General features: G+C 49.8%; 1 protein-coding gene and 1 long non-coding RNA gene across 2 annotated transcripts; both read left to right on the forward strand.

The window, feature by feature from the left end:
* The first annotated feature begins 1366 nt into the window (after positions 1-1366).
* LOC127926273 (GATOR complex protein WDR59-like) lies at positions 1367-17875 on the forward strand. Its single transcript, XM_052511679.1, has 7 exons — positions 1367-1392; positions 1556-1612; positions 5356-5437; positions 8067-8179; positions 10759-10903; positions 11740-11824; positions 17802-17875. The coding sequence occupies exons 1-7, from the start codon at positions 1367-1369 to the stop codon at positions 17873-17875; spliced, it is 582 nt and encodes a 193-aa protein (XP_052367639.1).
* On the forward strand, positions 5703-7078 carry LOC127926272 (uncharacterized). The gene is made up of 6 exons (XR_008123677.1): positions 5703-5764; positions 5902-5928; positions 5984-6039; positions 6123-6509; positions 6766-6849; positions 7051-7078. It is a non-coding gene; the product is annotated as an uncharacterized LOC127926272 (long non-coding RNA).
* Positions 17876-21968: the final 4093 nt, after the last annotated feature.

Consider the following 21968-nt stretch of genomic DNA (forward strand, 5'->3'; position numbering starts at 1 on the left):
AGTTCATCACCCTGGGGAGACGCACATGTGAGTTCATCACCCTGGGGAGACATACATGTGAGTTCATCACCCTGGGGGAGGCCTATATGTGAGTTCATCACCCTGGGGAGACATACATGTGAGTTCATCACCCTGGGGAGACATACATGTGAGTTCATCACCCTGGGGAGACATACATGTGAGTTCATCACCCTGGGGGAGACATACATGTGAGTTCATCACCCTGGGGAGACATACATGTGAGTTCATCACCCTGGGGGAGACGTACATGTGAGTTCATCACCCTGGGGAGACACACATGTGAGTTCATCACCCTGGGGAGACGTACATGTGAGTTCATCACCCTGGGGAGACATACATGCGAGTTCATCACCCTGGGGAGACGTACATGTGAGTTCATCACCCTGGGGAGACATACATGTGAGTTCATCACCCTGGGGAGACACACATGTGAGTTCATCACCCTGGGGGAGGCCTATATGTGAGTTCATCACCCTGGGGAGACATACATGTGAGTTCATCACCCTGGGGGAGACATACATGTGAGTTCATCACCCTGGGGGGGAGACATACATGTGAGTTCATCACCCTGGGGAGACATACATGTGAGTTCATCACCCTGGGGAGACATGCATGTGAGTTCATCACCCTGGGGGAGACATACATGTGAGTTCATCACCCTGGGGGAGACGTACATGTGAGTTCATCACCCTGGGGAGACATACATGTGAGTTCATCACCCTGGGGGAGACATACATGTGAGTTCATCACCCTGGGGAGACGTACATGTGAGTTCATCACCCTGGGGGAGACGTACATGTGAGTTCATCACCCTGGGGAGACATACATGTGAGTTCATCACCCTGGGGGAGACGTACATGTGAGTTCATCACCCTGGGGAGACGTACATGTGAGTTCATCACCCTGGGGAGACACACATGTGAGTTCATCACCCTGGGGAGACATACATGTGAGTTCATCACCCTGGGGGAGACGCACATGTGAGTTCATCACCCTGGGGGAGACATACATGTGAGTTCATCACCCTGGGGAGACATACATGTGAGTTCATCACCCTGGGGAGACATACATGCGAGTTCATCACCCTGGTGGAGACATACATGTGAGTTCATCACCCTGGGGGAGACATACATGTGAGTTCATCACCCTGGGGGAGACATACATGTGAGTTCATCACCCTGGGGGAGACATACATGTGAGTTCATCACCCTGGGGGAGACACACATGTGAGTTCATCACCCTGGGGAGACGTACATGCGAGTTCATCACCCTGGGGAGACACACATGTGAGTTCATCACCCTGGGGAGACATACATGTGAGTTCATCACCCTGGGGGAGACATACATGCGAGTTCATCACCCTGGGGAGACGTACATGCGAGTTCATCACCCTGGGGGAGACGTACATGTGAGTTCATCACCCTGGGGAGACGTACATGTGAGTTCATCACCCTGGTGGAGACGTACATGTGAGTTCATCACCCTGGTGGAGACACATGTGAGTTCATCACCCTGGGGGAGACATACATGTGAGTTCATCACCCTGGGGGAGACGTACATGCGAGTTCATCACCCTGGGGGAGACATACATGTGAGTTCATCACCCTGGGGGAGACACACATGTACCTGGCTCAATACATCTTAATATTGTAATATAATGCTGTACCTGGCTCTGTTTGTCCCCCAACATGTTGAAACATCTGTAATGTCTGTTTGTCCCCCAACATGTTGAAACATCTGTAATGTCTGTTTGTCCCCCAACATGTTGAAACATCTGTAATGAGCTGTCTGTTTGTCCCTCAACATGTTGAAACATCTGTAATGTCTGTTTGTCCCCCAACATGTTGAAACATCTGTGCTGTCTGTTTGTCCCCCAACATGTTGAAACATCTGTGCTGTCTGTTTGTCCCCCAACATGTTGAAACATCTGTGCTGTCTGTTTGTCCCCCAACATGTTGAAACATCTGTGCTGTCTGTTTGTCCCCCAACATGTTGAAACATCTGTGCTGTCTGTTTGTCCCCCAACATGTTGAAACATCTGTGCTGTCTGTTTGTCCCTCAACATGTTGAAACATCTGTAATGTCTGTTTGTCCCCCAACATGTTGAAACATCTGTGCTGTCTGTTTGTCCCCCAACATGTTGAAACATCTGTGCTGTCTGTTTGTCCCCCAACATGTTGAAACATCTGTAATGTCTGTTTGTCCCTCAACATGTTGAAACATCTGTGCTGTCTGTTTGTCCCCCAACATGTTGAAACATCTGTGCTGTCTGTTTGTCCCTCAACATGTTGAAACATCTGTGCTGTCTGTTTGTCCCCCAACATGTTGAAACATCTGTAATGTCTGTTTGTCCCCCAACATGTTGAAACATCTGTAATGTCTGTTTGTCCCCCAACATGTTGAAACATCTGTGCTGTCTGTTTGTCCCCCAACATGTTGAAACATCTGTGCTGTCTGTTTGTCCCTCAACATGTTGAAACATCTGTAATGTCTGTTTGTCCCCCAACATGTTGAAACATCTGTGCTGTCTGTTTGTCCCTCAACATGTTGAAACATCTGTGCTGTCTGTTTGTCCCCCAACATGTTGAAACATCTGTAATGTCTGTTTGTCCCCCAACATGTTGAAACATCTGTGCTGTCTGTTTGTCCCTCAACATGTTGAAACATCTGTAATGTCTGTTTGTCCCTCAACATGTTGAAACATCTGTAATGTCTGTTTGTCCCCCAACATGTTGAAACATCTGTAATGTCTGTTTGTCCCCCAACATGTTGAAACATCTGTGCTGTCTGTTTGTCCCCCAACATGTTGAAACATCTGTGCTGTCTGTTTGTCCCCCAACATGTTGAAACATCTGTGCTGTCTGTTTGTCCCCCAACATGTTGAAACATCTGTAATGTCTGTTTGTCCCTCAACATGTTGAAACATCTGTGCTGTCTGTTTGTCCCCCAACATGTTGAAACATCTGTGCTGTCTGTTTGTCCCTCAACATGTTGAAACATCTGTAATGTCTGTTTGTCCCCCAACATGTTGAAACATCTGTAATGTGCTGTCTGTTTGTCCCCCAACATGTTGAAACATCTGTAATGTCTGTTTGTCCCCCAACATGTTGAAACATCTGTGCTGTCTGTTTGTCCCCCAACATGTTGAAACATCTGTGCTGTCTGTTTGTCCCCCAACATGTTGAAACATCTGTGCTGTCTGTTTGTCCCCCAACATGTTGAAACATCTGTGCTGTCTGTTTGTCCCCCAACATGTTGAAACATCTGTAATGTCTGTTTGTCCCCCAACATGTTGAAACATCTGTAATGTCTGTTTGTCCCCCAACATGTTGAAACATCTGTGCTGTCTGTCTGTCCCTCAACATGTTGAAACATCTGTAATGTCTGTTTGTCCCCCAACATGTTGAAACATCTGTAATGTCTGTCTGTCCCCCAACATGTTGAAACATCTGTGCTGTCTGTTTGTCCCCCAACATGTTGAAACATCTGTGCTGTCTGTTTGTCCCTCAACATGTTGAAACATCTGTAATGAGCTGTCTGTTTGTCCCCCAACATGTTGAAACATCTGTGCTGTCTGTTTGTCCCCCAACATGTTGAAACATCTGTGCTGTCTGTTTGTCCCCCAACATGTTGAAACATCTGTGCTGTCTGTCTGTCCCCCAACATGTTGAAACATCTGTGCTGTCTGTTTGTCCCCCAACATGTTGAAACATCTGTAATGTCTGTTTGTCCCCCAACATGTTGAAACATCTGTAATGTCTGTTTGTCCCTCAACATGTTGAAACATCTGTGCTGTCTGTTTGTCCCCCAACATGTTGAAACATCTGTGCTGTCTGTTTGTCCCCCAACATGTTGAAACATCTGTGCTGTCTGTTTGTCCCCCAACATGTTGAAACATCTGTGCTGTCTGTTTGTCCCCCAACATGTTGAAACATCTGTAATGTCTGTTTGTCCCCCAACATGTTGAAACATCTGTAATGTCTGTTTGTCCCCCAACATGTTGAAACATCTGTGCTGTCTGTTTGTCCCCCAACATGTTGAAACATCTGTGCTGTCTGTTTGTCCCCCAACATGTTGAAACATCTGTGCTGTCTGTTTGTCCCTCAACATGTTGAAACATCTGTGCTGTCTGTTTGTCCCTCAACATGTTGAAACATCTGTGCTGTCTGTTTGTCCTCAACATGTTGAAACATCTGTGCTGTCTGTTTGTCCCTCAACATGTTGAAACATCTGTGCTGTCTGTTTGTCCCTCAACATGTTGAAACATCTGTGCTGTCTGTTTGTCCCTCAACATGTTGAAACATCTGTGCTGTCTGTTTGTCCCTCAACATGTTGAAACATCTGTAATGTCTGTTTGTCCCTCAACATGTTGAAACATCTGTGCTGTCTGTTTGTCCCTCAACATGTTGAAACATCTGTGCTGTCTGTTTGTCCTCAACATGTTGAAACATCTGTGCTGTCTGTTTGTCCCTCAACATGTTGAAACATCTGTAATGTCTGTTTGTCCCTCAACATGTTGAAACATCTGTGCTGTCTGTTTGTCCCCCAACATGTTGAAACATCTGTAATGTCTGTTTGTCCCCCAACATGTTGAAACATCTGTAATGTCTGTTTGTCCCCCAACATGTTGAAACATCTGTGCTGTCTGTTTGTCCCCCAACATGTTGAAACATCTGTAATGTCTGTTTGTCCCCCAACATGTTGAAACATCTGTGCTGTCTGTTTGTCCCCCAACATGTTGAAACATCTGTAATGTCTGTTTGTCCCTCAACATGTTGAAACATCTGTGCTGTCTGTTTGTCCCTCAACATGTTGAAACATCTGTGCTGTCTGTTTGTCCCTCAACATGTTGAAACATCTGTAATGTCTGTTTGTCCCTCAACATGTTGAAACATCTGTGCTGTCTGTTTGTCCCCCAACATGTTGAAACATCTGTGCTGTCTGTTTGTCCCCCAACATGTTGAAACATCTGTGCTGTCTGTTTGTCCCCCAACATGTTGAAACATCTGTGCTGTCTGTTTGTCCCTCAACATGTTGAAACATCTGTAATGAGCTGTCTGTTTGTCCCTCAACATGTTGAAACATCTGTGCTGTCTGTTTGTCCCCCAACATGTTGAAACATCTGTGCTGTCTGTTTGTCCCTCAACATGTTGAAACATCTGTGCTGTCTGTTTGTCCCTCAACATGTTGAAACATCTGTACTGTCTGTTTGTCCCTCAACATGTTGAAACATCTGTGCTGTCTGTTTGTCCCTCAACATGTTGAAACATCTGTAATGTCTGTTTGTCCCCCAACATGTTGAAACATCTGTGCTGTCTGTTTGTCCCTCTGCAGTCTGAATGTGAACGACATACAGGACACGTGTCAGAAGAATGCAGCAGCAGCTCTGGTGGTGGGACGCAGAGACGTGGCTAAGGTAGGACTGATCAGAGAGACGTGGCTAAGGTAGGACTGATCAGAGAGACGTGGCTAAGGTAGGACTGATCAGAGACCGTGGCTAAGGTAGGACTGATCAGAGAGACGTGGCTAAGGTAGGACTGATCAGAGGCGTGGCTAAGGTAGGACTGATCAGAGACCGTGGCTAAGGTAGGACTGATCAGAGAGCGTGGCTAAGGTAGGACTGCGTGGCTAAGGTAGGACTGATCAGAGGCGTGGCTAAGGTAGGACTGATCAGAGGCGTGGCTAAGGTAGGACTGATCAGAGACCGTGGCTAAGGTAGGACTGATCAGAGACCGTGGCTAAGGTAGGACTGATCAGAGACCGTGGCTAAGGTAGGACTGATCAGAGACCGTGGCTAAGGTAGGACTGATCAGAGGCGTGGCTAAGGTAGGACTGATCAGAGCCGTGGCTAAGGTAGGACTGATCAGAGCCGTGGCTAAGGTAGGACTGATCAGAGGCGTGGCTAAGGTAGGACTGATCAGAGACCGTGGCTAAGGTAGGACTGATCAGAGCCGTGGCTAAGGTAGGACTGATCAGAGACCGTGGCTAAGGTAGGACTGATCAGAGAGCGTGGCTAAGGTAGGACTGATCAGAGACCGTGGCTAAGGTAGGACTGATCAGAGACCGTGGCTAAGGTAGGACTGATCAGAGGCGTGGCTAAGGTAGGACTGATCAGAGAGCGTGGCTAAGGTAGGACTGATCAGAGAGCGTGGCTAAGGTAGGACTGATCAGAGAGCGTGGCTAAGGTAGGACTGATCAGAGAGACGTGGCTAAGGTAGGACTGATCAGAGAGACGTGGCTAAGGTAGGACTGATCAGAGGCGTGGCTAAGGTAGGACTGATCAGAGGCGTGGCTAAGGTAGGACTGATCAGAGGCGTGGCTAAGGTAGGACTGATCAGAGGCGTGGCTAAGGTAGGACTGATCAGAGGCGTGGCTAAGGTAGGACTGATCAGAGGCGTGGCTAAGGTAGGACTGATCAGAGGCGTGGCTAAGGTAGGACTGATCAGAGACCGTGGCTAAGGTAGGACTGATCAGAGACCGTGGCTAAGGTAGGACTGATCAGAGGCGTGGCTAAGGTAGGACTGATCAGAGGCGTGGCTAAGGTAGGACTGATCAGAGAGACGTGGCTAAGGTAGGACTGATCAGAGACCGTGGCTACGGTAGGACTGATCAGAGAGACGTGGCTAAGGTAGGACTGATCAGAGAGACATGGCTAAGGTAGGACTGATCAGAGAGACATGGCTAAGGTAGGACTGATCAGAGAGACATGGCTAAGGTAGGACTGATCAGAGAGACATGGCTAAGGTAGGACTGATCAGAGACCGTGGCTAAGGTAGGACTGATCAGAGACCGTGGCTAAGGTAGGACTGATCAGAGACCGTGGCTAAGGTAGGACTGATCAGAGAGACGTGGCTAAGGTAGGACTGATCAGAGAGACATGGCTAAGGTAGGACTGATCAGAGAGACATGGCTAAGGTAGGACTGATCAGAGAGACATGGCTAAGGTAGGACTGATCAGAGAGACATGGCTAAGGTAGGACTGATCAGAGACCGTGGCTAATGTAGGACTGCTCAGAGACCGTGGCTAAGGTAGGACTGATCAGAGACCGTGGCTAAGGTAGGACTGATCAGAGAGACGTGGCTAAGGTAGGACTGATCAGAGACCGTGGCTACGGTAGGACTGATCAGAGAGATGGCTAAGGTAGGACTGATCAGAGAGACATGGCTAAGGTAGGACTGATCAGAGAGCGTGGCTACGGTAGGACTGATCAGAGACCGTGGCTAATGTAGGACTGCTCAGAGACCGTGGCTAAGGTAGGACTGATCAGAGGCGTGGCTAAGGTAGGACTGATCAGAGAGACAGAGAGGTGACTAGAGGTAGAGGACTGATCAGAGAGACAGAGACATGGCTAAGGTAGGACTGATCAGAGAGGTTATTAACTCTGTGTACTGTAGGACCCTGTACTTAACTCTGTGTACTGTAGGACCCTGTATTAACTCTGTGTACTGTAGGACCCTGTATTAACTCTGTGTACTGTAGGACCCTGTATTAACTCTGTGTACTGTAGGGCCCTGTATTAACTCTGTGTACTGTAGGACCCTGTATTAACTCTGTGTACTGTAGGACCCTGTATTAACTCTGTGTACTGTAGGACCCTGTATTAACTCTGTGTACTGTAGGACCCTGTATTAACTCTGTGTACTGTAGGACCCTGTATTAACTCTGTGTACTGTAGGACCCTGTATTAACTCTGTGTACTGTAGGACCCTGTATTAACTCTGTGTACTGTAGGACCCTGTATTAACTCTGTGTACTGTAGGACCCTGTATTAACTCTGTGTACTGTAGGACCCTGTATTAACTCTGTGTACTGTAGGACCCTGTATTAACTCTGTGTACTGTAGGACCCTGTATTAACTCTGTGTACTGTAGGACCCTGTATTAACTCTGTGTACTGTAGGACCCTGTATTAACTCTGTGTACTGTAGGACCCTGTATTAACTCTGTGTACTGTAGGACCCTGTATTAACTCTGTGTACTGTAGGACCCTGTATTAACTCTGTGTACTCTAGGTGTGGGCCCTGTATTAACTCTGTGTACTCTAGGTGTGGGCCCTGGCCTCGGCTGCCACCAGCCTAGAACTCAGTCCTGACTCTGACCCTGATGCAGACGCTCCCTGGGCCAGACATCCGTTTGGGCGCCACCTGCTGGAGACTCTGTGAGTAGCAGGCAAATATACTACACTGTATATACTGTACTGATGTACACTGAGTGAACAAAACATTATGAACACCTGCTGACATGACATAGACTGATTCAATATTAGGAAGGTGTTCTTAATGTTTTGTATACTCAATAATTGGACAAAATATCAGTTTTGGCAAAGCCCAGCAGGAACAAACCGGACCCGCCAGGAATTGAGTTTGACCAGGGGGTGTCCTGGTACATCAAGCTGTCTCACTACAGAAACAGGAGATAGACTAGTGTCCTGTCCAGGGGGTGTACTGTACATCAAGCTGTCTCACTACAGAAACAGGAGATAGACTAGTGTCCTGTCCAGGGGGTGTCCTGGTACATCAAGCTGTCTCACTACAGAAACAGGAGATAGACTAGTGTCCTGTCCAGGGGGTGTCCTGTACATCAAGCTGTCTCACTACAGAAACAGGAGATAGACTAGTGTCCTGACCAGGGGGTGTCCTGTACATTAGTCATTGTGGCTGGTACAAGGCTACTTACTGTATATACTGTAGGGATTAGGACACTGTCTGTCTCTGTCCCCTCCTCCCAGTCTGGACCACTCCAGTCTGATGAGTGATGTCCAGACTCTAGCCATGCTGTGTAGTGTGTTCAGGACTCCTCTGTCCTCTCCTCCCAGTCTGATGAGTGATGTCCAGACTCTAGCCATGCTGTGTAGTGTGTTCAGGACTCCTCTGTCCTCTCCTCCCAGTCTGATGAGTGATGTCCAGACTCTAGCCATGCTGTGTAGTGTTCAGGACTCCTCTGTCCCCTCCTCCCAGTCTGATGAGTGATGTCCAGACTCTAGCCCTGCTGTGTAGTGTGTTCAAGGCCTCCTCTGTCCTCTCCTCCCAGTCTGATGAGTGATGTCCAGACTCTAGCCATGCTGTGTAGTGTTCAGGACTCCTCTGTCCCCTCCTCCCAGTCTGATGAGTGATGTCCAGACTCTAGCCATGCTGTGTAGTGTGTTCAGGACTCCTCTGTCCTCTCCTCCCAGTCTGATGAGTGATGTCCAGACTCTAGCCATGCTGTGTAGTGTTTTCAGGACTCCTCTGTCCCCTCCTCCCCAGTCTGATGAGTGATGTCCAGACTCTAGCCATGCTGTGTAGTGTGTTCAGGACTCCTCTGTCCCCTCCTCCCCAGTCTGGACCACTACAGTCTGATGAGTGATGTCCAGACTCTAGCCATGCTGTGTAGTGTGTTCAGGACTTCTCTGTCCTCTCCTCCCAGTCTGATGAGTGATGTCCAGACTCTAGCCATGCTGTGTAGTGTGTTCAGGACTCCTCTGTCCTCTCCTCCCCAGTCTGATGAGTGATGTCCAGACTCTAGCCATGCTGTGTAGTGTGTTCAGGACTCCTCTGTCCTCTCCTCCCAGTCTGATGAGTGATGTCCAGACTCTAGCCATGCTGTGTAGTGTGTTCAGGACTCCTCTGTCCTCTCCTCCCCAGTCTGATGAGTGATGTCCAGACTCTAGCCATGCTGTGTAGTGTTCAGGACTCCTCTGTCCCCTCCTCCCCAGTCTGATGAGTGATGTCCAGACTCTAGCCATGCTGTGTAGTGTGTTCAGGACTCCTCTGTCCCCTCCTCCCCAGTCTGATGAGTGATGTCCAGACTCTAGCCATGCTGTGTAGTGTGTTCAGGACTCCTCTGTCCCCTCCTCCCAGTCTGATGAGTGATGTCCAGACTCTAGCCATGCTGTGTAGTGTGTTCAGGACTCCTCTGTCCCCTCCTCCCAGTCTGATGAGTGATGTCCAGACTCTAGCCATGCTGTGTAGTGTGTTCAGGACTCCTCTGTCCTCTCCTCCCAGTCTGATGAGTGATGTCCAGACTCTAGCCATGCTGTGTAGTGTGTTCAGGACTCCTCTGTCCTCTCCTCCCCAGTCTGATGAGTGATGTCCAGACTCTAGCCATGCTGTGTAGTGTGTTCAGGACTCCTCTGTCCTCTCCTCCCAGTCTGATGAGTGATGTCCAGACTCTAGCCATGCTGTGTAGTGTGTTCAGGACTCCTCTGTCCCCTCCTCCCCAGTCTGATGAGTGATGTCCAGACTCTAGCCATGCTGTGTAGTGTGTTCAGGACTCCTCTGTCCTCTCCTCCCCAGTCTGGACCACTACAGTCTGATGAGTGATGTCCAGACTCTAGCCATGCTGTGTAGTGTGTTCAGGACTCCTCTGTCCCCTCCTCCCCAGTCTGATGAGTGATGTCCAGACTCTAGCCATGCTGTGTAGTGTGTTCAGGACTCCTCTGTCCCCTCCTCCCCAGTCTGGACCACTACAGTCTGATGAGTGATGTCCAGACTCTAGCCATGCTGTGTAGTGTGTTCAGGACTCCTCTGTCCTCTCCTCCCAGTCTGATGAGTGATGTCCAGACTCTAGCCATGCTGTGTAGTGTGTTCAGGACTCCTCTGTCCTCTCCTCCCAGTCTGATGAGTGATGTCCAGACTCTAGCCATGCTGTGTAGTGTGTTCAGGACTCCTCTGTCCCCTCCTCCCAGTCTGATGAGTGATGTCCAGACTCTAGCCATGCTGTGTAGTGTTCAGGACTCCTCTGTCCTCTCCTCCCCAGTCTGGACCACTACAGTCTGATGAGTGATGTCCAGACTCTAGCCATGCTGTGTAGTGTGTTCAGGACCCAGGGCTGTTCCCAGGACTACTTCTCTCTGTATGGACAGCAACGCTCTTCTCTGTTTCCCCCTCATCACTCCCGATACGTAAGTCAAAGTTTATATCCTCAACGTGGGTAACCTTGGTTACTGTTTTCCCTGGTCTGGCATATGGAGCCATTCCTTTTTCTGAAAATGTTTTTTAAATCTCCTCTCCTCTCCTCTCCTCTCCTCTCCTCTCCTCTCCTCTCCTCTCCTCTCCTCTCCTCTCCTCTCCTCTCCCTCTCCTCTCCTCTCCTCTCCTACTCTCTCCTCTCCCTCCCTCCCCCCTCCCATACTCTCCTCTCCTTTCCTCTCCTCTCTTCTCCCCTCCTCTCCCTCCCTCCCCTCCTCCCATACTCTCCTCTCCTCTCCTCTCCCTCCCTCCCTGCCCCTCCTCTCCTCTCCTCGCCTCCTCTTCTCCCCTCTACCCTCCCCTTCTCCTCTCCTCGCCTCCTCTTCTCCCCTCTACCCTCCCCTTCTCCTCTCCTCGCCTCCTCTTCTCCCCTCTACCCTCCCCTCCCTCCCTGTCTCTCCCTCTCCTCTCCTCTCCTCTCCTCTCCTCTCCTCTCCTCTCCCTCTCCTCTCCTCCCCTTCTCCTCTACCCTCTCCTCTACCCTCCCCCTCTCCTCTCCTCCCCTTCTCCTCTACCCTCCCCCTCTCCTCTCCTCTCCTCTCCTCCCCTTCTCCTCTACCCTCCCCTCTCCTCACCTCCCTTCTCCTCTACCCTCCCCCTCTCCTCTACTCCCCTTCTCCTCTACCCTCCCCCCTCTCTCCTCTCCTCTCCTCTTCCCCTCTACCCTCTCCTCTCCTCTCGCCTCCTTTCCTCTCCTCTCCTCCCCTTCTCCTCTACCCTCCCCCTCTCCTCCCCTTCTCCTCTACCCTCCCCCTCTCCTCTCCTCCAGCCCAGCTACACATCCAGCTCTGTGTCGTCAGGCTCCTGTTACAGCACCTCAGACTCCACCACCACCACCACCACCTGGAGCATCGGTATGTAACCTGGGATGGGAATAAAAGGCTGTTTATGGTATGAACTCAGTGACCCCAGAAGAGGCCAGCGCCAAGACCCAACTAGCACCCTGTTCACTAGTACACTACATGACCCAAGAGTATGTGGACACCTGCTCATCCAACACCTCATTCAAAAAGGATGGGCATTAATATGGAGTTGGTCCCCCCTTTGCTGCTATAACAGCCTCCATCCACTCTTCTGGGAAGGCTTCCCACCACTCTACTGCCAATGTTTGTCTATGGAGATTGCGTGGCTTGTGTGCTCAATTTTATATACCTGTCAGCAACGCGTGTGGCTGAAATAGCCAAATCCACTAATATGAAGGGGTGTCCACATACTGCTGAATAAATAGTGCACTACTTTAGGTCAGAGCCTACACCCTAATCCTTAGAATGAAGTACACTATTTTTGTCCTGATGAGTTTCTGACCTAAAGAAGTGTCCTAGTCACCAGTCGACTTCATAACTGTTAGGGAACATGGGACAGTCATGATTTAATCTGACCTGCTGCTTCCTGTGGAACACACAGTCTAACCTGCTGCTTCCTGTGGAACATACAGTCTAACCTGCTGCTTCCTGTGGAACATACAGTCTAACCTGCTGCTTCCTGTGGAACATACAGTTTAACCTGCTGCTTCCTGTGGAACATACAGTCTAACCTGCTGCTTCCTGTGGAACATACAGTCTAACCTGCTACTTCCTGTGGAACATACAGTCTAACCTGCTACTTCCTGTGGAACATACAGTCTAACCTGCTACTTCCTGTGGAACATACAGTCTAACCTGCTGCTTCCTGTGGAACATACAGTCTAACCTGCTGCTTCCTGTGGAACATACAGTCTGACATGCTGCTTCCTGTGGAACATACAGTCTAACCTGCTGCTTCCTGTGGAACATACAGTCTAACCTGCTGCTTCCTGTAGAACATACAGTCTAACCTGCTGCTTCCTGTGGAACATACAGTCTAACCTGCTGCTTCCTGTGGAACATACAGTCTAACCTGCTGCTTCCTGTGGAACATACAGTCTAACCTGCTGCTTCCTGTGGAACATACAGTCTAACCTGCTGCTTCCTGTGGAACATACAGTCTAACCTGCTGCTTCCTGTGGAACATACAGTCTAACCTGCTGCTTCCTGTGGATCATACAGTCTAACCTGCTGCTTCCTGTGGAACACACAGTCTAACCTGCTGCTTCCTGTGGAACATACAGTCTAACCTGCTGCTTCCTGTGGAACACACAGTCTAACCTGCTGCTTCCTGTGGAACACACAGTCTAACCTACTGCTTCCTGTGGAACACACAGTCTAACCTGCTGCTTCCTGTGGAACATACAGTCTAACCTGCTGCTCCCTGTGGAACATACAGTCTAACCTGCTGCTTCCTGTGGAACATACAGTCTAACCTGCTGCTTCCTGTGGAACATACAGTCTAACCTGCTGCTTCCTGTGGAACATACAGTCTAACCTGCTGCTTCCTGTGGAACATACAGTCTAACCTGCTGCTTCCTGTGGAACATACAGTCTAACCTGCTGCTTCCTGTGGAACATACAGTCTAACCTGCTGCTTCCTGTGGAACATACAGTTTAACCTGCTGCTTCCTGTGGAACATACAGTCTAACCTGCTGCTTCCTGTGGAACATACAGTCTAACCTGCTACTTCCTGTGGAACATACAGTCTAACCTGCTACTTCCTGTGGAACATACAGTCTAACCTGCTACTTCCTGTGGAACATACAGTCTAACCTGCTGCTTCCTGTGGAACATACAGTCTAACCTGCTGCTTCCTGTGGAACATACAGTCTGACATGCTGCTTCCTGTGGAACATACAGTCTAACCTGCTGCTTCCTGTGGAACATACAGTCTAACCTGCTGCTTCCTGTAGAACATACAGTCTAACCTGCTGCTTCCTGTGGAACATACAGTCTAACCTGCTGCTTCCTGTGGAACATACAGTCTAACCTGCTGCTTCCTGTGGAACATACAGTCTAACCTGCTGCTTCCTGTGGAACATACAGTCTAACCTGCTGCTTCCTGTGGAACATACAGTCTAACCTGCTGCTTCCTGTGGAACATACAGTCTAACCTGCTGCTTCCTGTGGAACATACAGTCTAACCTGCTGCTTCCTGTGGAACACACAGTCTAACCTGCTGCTTCCTGTGGAACATACAGTCTAACCTGCTGCTTCCTGTGGAACACACAGTCTAACCTGCTGCTTCCTGTGGAACACACAGTCTAACCTACTGCTTCCTGTGGAACACACAGTCTAACCTGCTGCTTCCTGTGGAACATACAGTCTAACCTGCTGCTTCCTGTGGAACATACAGTCTAACCTGCTGCTTCCTGTGGAACATACAGTCTAACCTGCTGCTTCCTGTGGAACATACAGTCTAACCTGCTGCTTCCTGTGGAACATACAGTCTAACATGCTGCTTCCTGTGGAACATACAGTCTAACCTGCTGCTTCCTGTGGAACATACAGTCTAACCTGCTGCTTCCTGTGGAACATACAGTCTAACATGCTGCTTCCTGTGGAACATACAGTCTAACATGCTGCTTCCTGTGGAACATACAGTCTAACCTGCTGCTTCCTGTGGAACATACAGTCTAACCTGCTGCTTCCTGTGGAACATACAGTCTAACCTGCTGCTTCCTGTGGAACATACAGTCTAACCTGCTGCTTCCTGTGGAACATACAGTCTAACCTGCTGCTTCCTGTGGAACATACAGTCTAACCTGCTGCTTCCTGTGGAACACACAGTCTAACCTGCTGCTTCCTGTGGAACACACAGTCTAACCTGCTGCTTCCTGTGGAACACACAGTCTAACCTGCTGCTTCCTGTGGAACATACAGTCTAACCTGCTGCTTCCTGTGGAACATACAGTCTAACCTGCTGCTTCCTGTGGAACATACAGTCTAACCTGCTGCTTCCTGTGGAACATACAGTCTAACCTGCTGCTTCCTGTGGAACACACAGTCTAACCTGCTGCTTCCTGTGGAACATACAGTCTAACCTGCTGCTTCCTGTGGAACATACAGTCTAACCTGCTGCTTCCTGTGGAACATACAGTCTAACCTGCTGCTTCCTGTGGAACATACAGTCTAACCTGCTGCTTCCTGTGGAACATACAGTCTAACCTGCTGCTTCCTGTGGAACATACAGTCTAACCTGCTACTTCCTGTGGAACATACAGTCTAACCTGCTGCTTCCTGTGGAACATACAGTCTAACCTGCTGCTTCCTGTGGAACATACAGTCTGACCTGCTGCTTCCTGTGGAACACACAGTCTAACCTGCTGCTTCCTGTGGAACACATAGTCTAACCTGCTGCTTCCTGTGGAACACACAGTCTAACCTGCTGCTTCCTGTGGAACATACAGTCTAACCTGCTGCTTCCTGTGGAACATACAGTCTAACCTGCTGCTTCCTGTGGAACACACAGTCTAACCTGCTGCTTCCTGTGGAACATACAGTCTAACCTGCTGCTTCCTGTGGAACACACAGTCTAACCTGCTGCTTCCTGTGGAACACACAGTCTAACCTGCTGCTTCCTGTGGAACACACAGTCTAACCTGCTGCTTCCTGTGGAACATACAGTCTAACATGCTGCTTCCTGTGGAACATACAGTCTAACCTGCTGCTTCCTGTGGAACATACAGTCTAACCTGCTGCTTCCTGTGGAACATACAGTCTAACATGCTGCTTCCTGTGGAACATACAGTCTAACCTGCTGCTTCCTGTGGAACATACAGTCTAACCTGCTGCTTCCTGTGGAACATACAGTCTAACCTGCTGCTTCCTGTGGAACATACAGTCTAACCTGCTGCTTCCTGTGGAACATACAGTCTAACCTGCTGCTTCCTGTGGAACATACAGTCTAACCTGCTGCTTCCTGTGGAACATACAGTCTAACCTGCTGCTTCCTGTGGAACACACAGTCTAACCTGCTGCTTCCTGTGGAACACACAGTCTAACCTGCTGCTTCCTGTGGAACACACAGTCTAACCTGCTGCTTCCTGTGGAACATACAGTCTAACCTGCTGCTTCCTGTGGAACATACAGTCTAACCTGCTGCTTCCTGTGGAACATACAGTCTAACCTGCTGCTTCCTGTGGAACATACAGTCTAACCTGCTGCTTCCTGTGGAACACACAGTCTAACCTGCTGCTTCCTGTGGAACATACAGTCTAACCTGCTGCTTCCTGTGGAACATACAGTCTAACCTGCTGCTTCCTGTGGAACATACAGTCTAACCTGCTGCTTCCTGTGGAACATACAGTCTAACCTGCTGCTTCCTGTGGAACATACAGTCTAACCTGCTGCTTCCTGTGGAACATACAGTCTAACCTGCTGCTTCCTGTGGAACATACAGTCTGACCTGCTGCTTCCTGTGGAACATACAGTCTGACCTGCTGCTTCCTGTGGAACACACAGTCTAACCTGCTGCTTCCTGTGGAACACACAGTCTAACCTGCTGCTTCCTGTGGAACATACAGTCTAACCTGCTGCTTCCTGTGGAACATACAGTCTAACCTGCTTCCTGCTTCCTGCTTCCTGGAACACACAGTCTAACCTGCTGCTTCCTGTGGAACATACAGTCTAACCTGCTGCTTCCTGTGGAACACACAGTCTAACCTGCTTCCTGTGGAACACACAGTCTAACCTGCTGCTTCCTGTGGAACATACAGTCTAACCTGCTTTCCTGTGGAACACACATAACCTGCTGCTTCCTGTGGAAACACAGTCTAACCTGCTGCTTCCTGTGGAACACACCTAACTGCTTCCTGTGGAACACAGTCTAACCAGCTGCTTCCTGTGGAACATACAGTCTAACCTGCTGCTTCCTGCTGCTTCCTGTGGAACACACAGTCTAACCTGCTGCTTCCTGTGGAACACACAGTCTAACCTGCTGCTTCCTGTGGAACACACAGTCTAACCTGCTGCTTCCTGTGGAACACACAGTCTAACCTGCTGCTTCCTGTGGAACACACAGTCTAACCTGCTGCTTCCTGTGGAACACACAGTCTAACCTGCTGCTTCCTGTGGAACACACAGTCTAACCTGCTGCTTCCTGTGGAACATACAGTCTAACCTGCTGCTTCCTGTGGAACACACAGTCTAACCTGCTGCTTCCTGTGGAACACACAGTCTAACCTGCTGCTTCCTGTGGAACACACAGTCTAACCTGCTGCTTCTCCATGGAACAGTGTCTAACCTGCTGCTTCCTGTGGAACAACAGTCTGTCTGCTGCTTCCTAGGTGGAACATACAGTTTAACCTGCTGCTTCCTGTGGAACATACAGTTTAACCTGCTGCTTCCTGTGGAACATACAGTGAATAACCTGCTGCTTCCTGTGGAACACACAGACAACCTGTTTGCTTCCTGTGGAACAACACAGTCTAACCTGCTGCTTCCTGTGGAACAAACAGTCTAACCTGCTGCTTCCTGTGGAACATACAGTCTAACCTGCTGCTTCCTGTGGAACATACAGTCTCTAACCTGCTGCTTCCTGTGGAACACACAGTCTAACCTTTAATATTCTCCATAGATACCCAGTGTCAATGACGTGTAGCCATCTGTGTAAAAGGAGGATCTGTCTATTTCATTAGGTGAGACCGGAGCAGGTCCCTCCCTTGGGGGAGTCTCGCCTGATAGACTATCGCTACGCCAACCAGATGTACACAGACCCTAGATAGATGCAGGGTGAGAGAGAGAACAACACGACATGAATAAAAGGTCATTGAGTGGTGAGTTTAGAAAAAACACACGTGAACAAAGACAAGCCAATGTTTTCTTCATAGACATACACACGAGAAACAACAAGAGAGGCTGATGTCTGCGTCAGAATGGACCAAACATGTCGGCCATCTTACCTAGGTCCGGTCCTGAACATGGTGCAGTCTCTTATCTGTTCTAGATCTGCGGTTCTCTCTCTCTTTCTCTCTACCCTCTCAGGCTGCTGGACCCAGCCAACACCATGCAGTTTGATGACTTTAAGAAGTGTTACCAGGGGAGATCCTCCTAGATAGATCGATGGGGTCTGAAGGACCAGGGTGAGTCTCCTAGATAGAGAGTGAGTCCTAGATAGATGGTACCAGGATGAGTCTCCTAGTAGATACATCCTGTCCTCCTAGATAGATGGTATACCAGGGTGAGTCTCCTAGATAGATGGTATACCAGGGTGAGTCTCCTAGATAGATGGTATCCCAGGGTGAGTCTCCTAGATAGATGGTATCCCAGGGTGAGTCTCCTAGATAGATGGTATACCAGGGTGAGTCTCCTAGATAGATGATACCAGGGTGAGTCTCCTAGATAGATGGTATACCAGGGTGAGTCTCCTAGATAGAGATGGTGAGTCTCCTAGATAGATGGTATACCAGGGTGAGTCTCCTAGATAGATGGTGAGTCTCCTAGATAGATGGTATACCAGGGTGAGTCTCCTAGATAGATGGTATACCAGGGTGAGTCTCCTAGATAGATGGTATACCAGGGTGAGTCTCCTAGATAGATGGTATACCAGGGTGAGTCTCCTAGATAGATGGTGAGTCTCCTAGATAGATGGTATACCAGGGTGAGTCTCCTAGATAGATGGTATACCAGGGTGAGTCTCCTAGATAGATGGTGAGTCTCCTAGATAGATGGTATACCAGGGTGAGTCTCCTAGATAGATGGTATACCAGGGTGAGTCTCCTAGATAGATGGTATACCAGGGTGAGTCTCCTAGATAGATGGTATACCAGGGTGAGTCTCCTAGATAGATGGTATACCAGGGTGAGTCTCCTAGATAGATGGTATACCAGGGTGAGTCTCCTAGATAGATGGTATACCAGGGTGAGTCTCCTAGATAGATGGTATCCCAGGGTGAGTCTCCTAGATAGATGGTATACCAGGGTGAGTCTCCTAGATAGATGGTATACCAGGGTGAGTCTCCTAGATAGATGGTATCCCAGGGTGAGTCTCCTAGATAGATGGTATACCAGGGTGAGTCTCCTAGATAGATGGTATACCAGGGTGAGTCTCCTAGATAGATGGTATACCAGGGTGAGTCTCCTAGATAGATGGTGAGTCTCCTAGATAGATGGTATCCCAGGGTGAGTCTCCTAGATAGATGGTGAGTCTCCTAGATAGATGGTGAGTCTCCTAGATAGATGGTATACCAGGGTGAGTCTCCTAGATAGATGGTATACCAGGGTGAGTCTCCTAGATAGATGGTATACCAGGGTGAGTCTCCTAGATAGATGGTATACCAGGGTGAGTCTCCTAGATAGATGGATGGTGTGCCTCCTAGATAGATGGTATCCCAGGGTGAGTCTCCTAGATAGATGGTATCCCAGGGTGAGTCTCCTAGATAGATGGTATACCAGGGTGAGTCTCCTAGATAGATGGTATACCAGGGTGAGTCTCCTAGAGATAGGGTGATCCTAGATAGATGGTCCCAGGGTGAGTAGATAGATAGTATGGTGAGTCCTAGATAGATGGTATACCAGGGTGAGTCTCCTAGATAGATGGTATCCCAGGGTGAGTCTCCTAGATAGATGGTATCCCAGGGTGAGTCTCCTAGATAGATGGTATACCAGGGTGAGTCTCCTAGATAGATGGTGAGTCTCCTAGATAGATGGTATACCAGGGTGAGTCTCCTAGATAGATGGTGAGTCTCCTAGATAGATGGTATACCAGGGTGAGTCTCCTAGATAGATGGTGAGTCTCCTAGATAGATGGTATACCAGGGTGAGTCTCCTAGATAGATGGTAGGGTGACCGAGATAGATGGTGAGTCTCCTAGATAGATGGTGAGTCTCCTAGATAGATGGTATACCAGGGTGAGTCTCCTAGATAGATGGTGAGTCTCCTAGATAGATGGTATACCAGGGTGAGTCTCCTAGATAGATGGTATACCAGGGTGAGTCTCCTAGATAGATGGTGAGTCTCCTAGATAGATGGTATACCAGGGTGAGTCTCCTAGATAGATGGTATACCAGGGTGAGTCTCCTAGATAGATGGTATACCAGGGTGAGTCTCCTAGATAGATGGTATCCCAGGGTGAGTCTCCTAGATAGATGGTATACCAGGGTGAGTCTCCTAGATAGATGGTAGGGTGAGTCTCCTAGATAGATGGGGTGAGTCTCCTAGATAGATGGTATAGATGGTATACCAGGGTGAGTCTCCTAGATAGATGGTATACCAGGGTGAGTCTCCTAGATAGATGGTATCCCAGGGTGAGTCTCCTAGATAGATGGTATCCCAGGGTGAGTCTCCTAGATAGATGGTGAGTCTCCTAGATAGATGGTATCCCAGGGTGAGTCTCCTAGATAGATGGTGAGTCTCCTAGATAGATGGTATACCAGGGTGAGTCTCCTAGATAGATGGTATACCAGGGTGAGTCTCCTAGATAGATGGTATACCAGGGTGAGTCTCCTAGATAGATGGTATCCCAGGGTGAGTCTCCTAGATAGATGGTATATTAGGGTGAGTCCTAGATAGAGTATATTGGTGAGTCTCCTAGATAGATGGTATATTAGGGTGAGTCTCCTAGATAGATGGTATACCAGGGTGAGTCTCCTAGATAGATGGTATACCAGGGTGAGTCTCCTAGATAGATGGTGAGTCCCTAGAGGGTGAGTCTCCTAGATAGATGGTATCCCAGGGTGAGTCTCCTAGATAGATGGTATACCAGGGTGAGTCTCCTAGATAGATGGTATCCCTAGATAGATGGTATACCAGGGTGAGTCTCCTAGATAGATGGTAGATACCAGGGTGAGTCTCCTAGATAGATGGTATACCAGGGTGAGTCTCCTAGATAGATGGTATATCAGGGTGAGTCTCCTAGATAGATGGTATATCAGGGTGAGTCTCCTCGATAGAGATGGTGAGTCTCCTAGATAGATGGTATCCCAGGGTGAGTCTCCTAGATAGATTGTATTATTACTGACTCCATTTGGTTCCTCTCTCCATCCAACCCCCTCTCCTCCTCCTCTCTCCTCTCTCCATCCAACCCCTCTCCTCCTCCTCCTCCCTCTCCATTCAAACCCTCTCTCTCCTTCTCCCATCCACCCCTCCTCCTCCTCCCCTCCTCTCTCCTCCCCTCTCCTCCTCCCCCTCTCTCCATCCACCCCTCTCCTCCTCCTCCTCTCTCCCCACCCCTCTCCTCTTCCTCCTCCTCTCCATCCACCCCCCCTCCTCCTCCTCCTCCTCCATCCTCCTCCCTCCTCCTCTCCCTCTCCCCTCCTCCTCCCCTCTCCTCCATCTCCACCCCCTCTCCCTCCACCCCTCTCTCCTCCTCCCTCCTCTCTCCATCCACCCCCTCCCCCTCCTCCTCCTCCATCTACCCCCTCTTCTCTCCCTACCCTCTCCTCCTCCCTCCTCTCCTCCTACCCCCTCCCCTCCTTCCATCCCCTCTCTCTCCTCCTCCCCCTCTCCTCTACCCCCTCCCCCTCTCTCCATCCTCCCTCCTCTCTCCATCTACCCCCCCCCTCCTCCCCTCTTCCTCCCCTCTACCCCCACCTCCTCCATCTACCCCTCTCCTCCTCCTCCCCCTCTCCATCTACCCCCCTCCTCCTCCTCCCCTCTCTCCATCCTACCCCCTCTCCTCCTCCCCTCTCCTCCTCCCCCCCCCTCCCCTTCCTCCTCCTCCCTCTCCACCACCATCTACCCCCCCCTCCTCCTCCTCCCTCCTCCTTCCATCTCCTCCCCATCTACCCCCTCCTCCTCCCCACCTCCTCTCCCCTCCTCCCTCCTCCCCTCTCTCTCCTACCCCTCCCCTCCCCTCTCTCCATCCATCTACCCCCTCTCCTCCTCCTCCCCCCTCCTCACCACCACCACCTCCTCCCCCCTCTCTCCATCCACCCCCTCTCCCCCTCTCTCCACCACCACCACTCTCCCCTCCCCTTTCCTCCCTCCTCCCCCTTCTTCTCCTCCTCCTCCCCCTCTGTCCACCACCCCCTCTCTCCTTCTCAGAGTTTGGTGTGTACTGCTGCCATTGTCGAAGCCAGGTGCGGGGGACTCAGTGTGCTGTGTGTAAGCGCTTCACCTTCCAGTGTGCCATCTGTCACGTGGCTGTCCGAGGCTCCTCTAACTTCTGTCTGAGTTGTGGTCACGGGGGCACACCTCCCACATGATGGAGTGG

The sequence above is a fragment of the Oncorhynchus keta genome, unplaced genomic scaffold, assembly GCF_023373465.1.
Source record: "Oncorhynchus keta strain PuntledgeMale-10-30-2019 unplaced genomic scaffold, Oket_V2 Un_contig_7269_pilon_pilon, whole genome shotgun sequence".
NCBI classification, from domain to species: Eukaryota; Metazoa; Chordata; class Actinopteri; order Salmoniformes; family Salmonidae; genus Oncorhynchus; species Oncorhynchus keta.

Excerpts from the sequence above, each read along its gene's own strand:
- LOC127926273 (XM_052511679.1), top strand. The coding sequence starts at position 1,367 with ATGCGAGTTCATCACCCTGGGGAGAC. Across the intron at positions 1,393-1,555 it reads GTTCATCACCCTGGGGAGAC|TTCATCACCCTGGGGGAGAC; the intron begins GTACATGCGAGT and ends CATACATGTGAG. Across the intron at positions 5,438-8,066 it reads GACGCAGAGACGTGGCTAAG|GTGTGGGCCCTGGCCTCGGC; the intron begins GTAGGACTGATC and ends TGTGTACTCTAG.